We start from the raw sequence: 3,946 nt of genomic DNA, 5'->3' as shown, positions 1-3,946 counted from the left end.
AAAAAATTTGGACGTCCTTGCAAAGAAGGTTTAGGTAGATTAAGGGTTATTCTGCTGGGTATACTAACTAGGATTACTATGCCAGATTCACTTACACTATAATGGACGTACAATATACGTGGATATTATTGTCGTCCATCTATGTTGCTATTTATCTTTGTCATTTATTGGTTAGTTTATTCATCCAGGAGGAGAGGAGGGGTTAAGGGGGAGTTGGGGGTATCGTTATGTTAGCCAGGTACAAGTTTCATTTTATTAGAGTACACGATAATCTGGTGTAAAATCCAAGTAATAATAAATCCATTTGCACAAAACGTACACAACTACTTTTATTTTCTATTTAGTATTATTACCCAGAGATCTAAAGGGATAGACACCAGCCGATAAAATCATGTACATCCCAAATTGTGACACACAAAATTCCCTTATATAAATTACAATTAGGGGTTAAAACATTTGGACACTCAACTATATGAAACAATCCATCAAAATGTAATAAAAGTTGCCAAGGTTGTTAACCCAATTGATAACAGAAAGTTATTATTTAAGACTTAGGGGACTACTGTAAAAAAAGGATTTATTTTCTTAAAATTACTTTACATCTTTTATAAAATTTAAATATGTTTGTATTTTTATATTTAATTAGGAATTATTAAAGGTCGTATGGCCTCATATATTGTAGAATTCACTATTTTCAGATATTCTAACGCTTTTTCTATAGTTGTATTTCTTTGTTTCGATTTGGAGAATAATGTTGCATTTTTGGTTGTTGGTGGTGTAGTAAGGGTTGCGTTTGCTGTGGTTGTTGGAGTGATTGTTGATGATTCAACAGCCTCTGTAGGACCAGGTGGATCAATACCATCATCATCAGTTGTATCTGTAGGTGGATCAACTGTTGTTGTAGTCATATTTTTATTTGGTGTATCAGTTGTAGTCATATTAACAGAAGGAAAAGGTGTGCTTTTATTTGTTATAATTGGAGTTGTTGTTTCAATTTTATTAGTTGAATTATCAGGTGCTGTCGTTTTAGATGCATCTGTTGAATTAGTTGTTGATAGTGTTGTGGTTGTTGTTGGTAAAGTAGTTGTAGTTGTTGTGGTAGGAGGTGCTACAATACACAGTGGTTGTACCATAGAACAATTGCGAACGTGTTCTCCATAGATCCATCCCTTTACACGTAGGGGGACAAAGTGTCTCAAAAAATCAGCCATGTGACGTCATAAAAATGAGTTAATATTCATCTTTTTTTATGGGTTTTCTTTCCCACTTCTCCTCTCTTCTCCCTCATTTTTATGACATCGCATGGATGATTTTTGAGACACTTTGTCCCCCAACCTTTACACGGCACTCTGTGGGACATTGTTGCTCTATACATTGATCAGCACATTTTCTAAATATACAAATTTATAATTATAAATATATAAAATCAGATAATCAGTTTTTCTATGAACAATATGCTTGTCTGTCTGTGTGTAGCATAGGATCTCGCTAACCACTGAACTTTCGGATCTTTTCTCAGTTATGCTAGGTTCATGAAAATCAGCCATAAAAATGAGGAATTAGAGGAGAAGTGGGAAAGAAAACCCCTATAACACTTGGAAAACTTCATAAAGCTTCCATGAAAAGTGTATAACTAATTTAGGGAAGGGTAATATCTAGTCGAATTGTTTAATTGATTTTTAATTAAGATTTAATAAAATTAAACAAACTGTTCCATCCTCATAAAAAAGGATTTTTAATCATATAAAACTTTCACACATTTTAAATAAATTATAAAATAAAAAATATAACCTGTAGAAATCTCTAGCACCAAGAAACCTATATATAAGTAAGTTAAATCTTAACTTAATAATCTTTAATCTTTCTTCAAACAGTTCTGTCTTTTTTGAAGGCTTTTGCCAATTATAAAGCAATTAAGCATTAAAATGATAACTTACCCTAATTTTTTCCTCAAAATCGATTGCTATGCTATGTATAGTTTAGGAGATACGTGTAAAAATTGCCCAACTGTCTTAAAACTTACTTATTAACTAATCAAAATTCTAACATGCATAAATTAACGAAAAAAGCTATCCATCTCTGCCGGTCAGATGTACGGACGGACCAATCCTAATTATATGCAAATTTTATACCTAAATGGTTTTATTTATTTAATATCCTATTATATAAAGTACTAAGCTTTTTTTGTTTGTAGCGAAGGATCTCGCTAGCCACTGAATCGATATGGTTCTCCTTAGCCTTAGCATGGTTTTAGGCTATTTTGTTTTTACAAATAAGTCTAATTATGGTTTTAAGCTATTTTTACCCTTCCATTTCCCTTCGAATGAAATGCCCCTAGATGCTAGGGGCGCAGCCGCTAGTTTACTAAAAAGCTCAACGGTTAGCAAGATCCCGAACAGACAAAAAACTCTTACTACTTTATATAAATAAACGCCAATTATTATTTGCTAAATCAAATTCCAGAAAACTGAAAAAGAAAAAAAGGTTGTGTGAATATTTTAAACAATATTTATGAAAACGTTCCCAATTAAATTTTCAAAATTTTATTATTTTTCTACGGCCAGTGAACGTTGAGTTATATTCCCTTTTTCAATTATATTAAACGTCCGAATATAACTGAACGGCTAGATATCGGTCAGAAATAACATATTAGGCTTAAATTTCAACTTCCTGTGCGAAGGGTTATATTAACCCTTTCATTTTTGAATTTTACGGATTTTCTCAAGACGATTCTGGGGTGCGTAGGGGAATATTAATCTTGAATATATATTTATTCAACTAGCGATGTCTCTGATAAAAACTTATTTTTTTGTAAAAATTATACCTGTTTTGTTCAATGTTCGATGGTGCAATATCGTGCATGTCTAAACAATAAAAGATATTTAGCATAATGGATTCATTATTACTTGGATCTTAAACCAAATTTTCATGTTCTCTAAAAAAGTGAAACTTGTAGCAGGCTAAAATATTCCCCTTTACCTCATCTTCCCTAAAACTGAATGAACGAATTGACTAATAAATGACAAATGCTTTTTAATTGACGACAATTTTTCCCTTGTAATAATATCTATGTATATTCTACATCCATTATAGCATTTGAATTTGAATTTAATATTTTTACTTCTTTTAAATACCTGACTTTAAAGCTGAAGCATAATTGAAACAAACATTGAAAATTAATATGATTGAGGTTACAATCATTTTAATCTAAAAAAAAGAGATGAAAGTAAAACTCAGGGATCTAAAGGGATAAGACAATGACCTATAAATTGAGGTACATCCCCAATGATGATACACAAAATTGATGATATACAAAATTAGTGGTTGAAACGTTTAAACTTAACTAATCAAAATACAATTAAAGTCCCCAAAGTTGATGAGACAATGAATAAAAAAACATTATTGTAAAACTTTGGGATCTAGTGTAACAAACAGCCCATTGCCCCCTCCCTCCCTGCCAAATACTCCTAATAGTAACCTTTTTTATATATGTTAGTTTCTCTGGCGTAGTACAGCCTGGATCAAAAACACTTCATGACAACTTCAGTGAAAAGCTAACATTTATACATTTGATTATTTGAGATATGCTTCACATATAATATTATACCTTTTTGTACCAGTAATCTTTAACCTAAAAATCGGATGGGTAGGATTAAATCTCATACAAAAAATTATTATTAAAATGATTAAACATCATAGTGTTTTAAATGAAGGTACATACTTTTTTGTAACGTTTATATCGTAGCTATGCTTTCTAAATTGTACCTAAATGTTACAGGAATAAACATGCAAACTTTGAAATCGATAGGATATCTATATACCTGCCTAAATTAACGATAAAAGCTAGCTGTTACGTACGTACGAGAAACGACCGTAATTAGGGAAAAGCTTCGTTTTAAAGATTTAAATTAGTACTGAAGATAATACTCATTTCTTGCGTACAAGA

The 3,946-nt window shown here is 31.3% G+C and overlaps 1 protein-coding gene across 1 annotated transcript; it reads right to left on the bottom strand.

Annotated features, from left to right (window-relative positions):
- Positions 1 to 560: 560 nt before the first annotated feature.
- LOC145321677 (uncharacterized) lies at positions 561 to 3,611 on the bottom strand. Its single transcript, XM_080163198.1, has 6 exons — positions 3,479 to 3,611; positions 3,135 to 3,207; positions 2,825 to 2,864; positions 1,792 to 1,818; positions 1,336 to 1,390; positions 561 to 1,169 (listed from the first exon to the last, which is right to left on the bottom strand). Exons 2-6 carry the CDS (start codon positions 3,199 to 3,201, stop codon positions 639 to 641), a joined length of 720 nt encoding a protein of 239 aa, XP_080019324.1. The 5' UTR covers positions 3,202 to 3,207; positions 3,479 to 3,611; the 3' UTR covers positions 561 to 638.
- Positions 3,612 to 3,946: the final 335 nt, after the last annotated feature.

This window comes from Acartia tonsa, chromosome 6, assembly GCF_053477335.1.
Source record: "Acartia tonsa isolate MP-2025a chromosome 6, ASM5347733v1, whole genome shotgun sequence".
In the NCBI taxonomy this organism is placed as follows: domain Eukaryota; kingdom Metazoa; phylum Arthropoda; class Copepoda; order Calanoida; family Acartiidae; genus Acartia; species Acartia tonsa.
The sequence above is the reverse complement of the archived record's forward strand: the minus strand, read 5'-3'. Positions and strand labels throughout refer to the sequence as shown.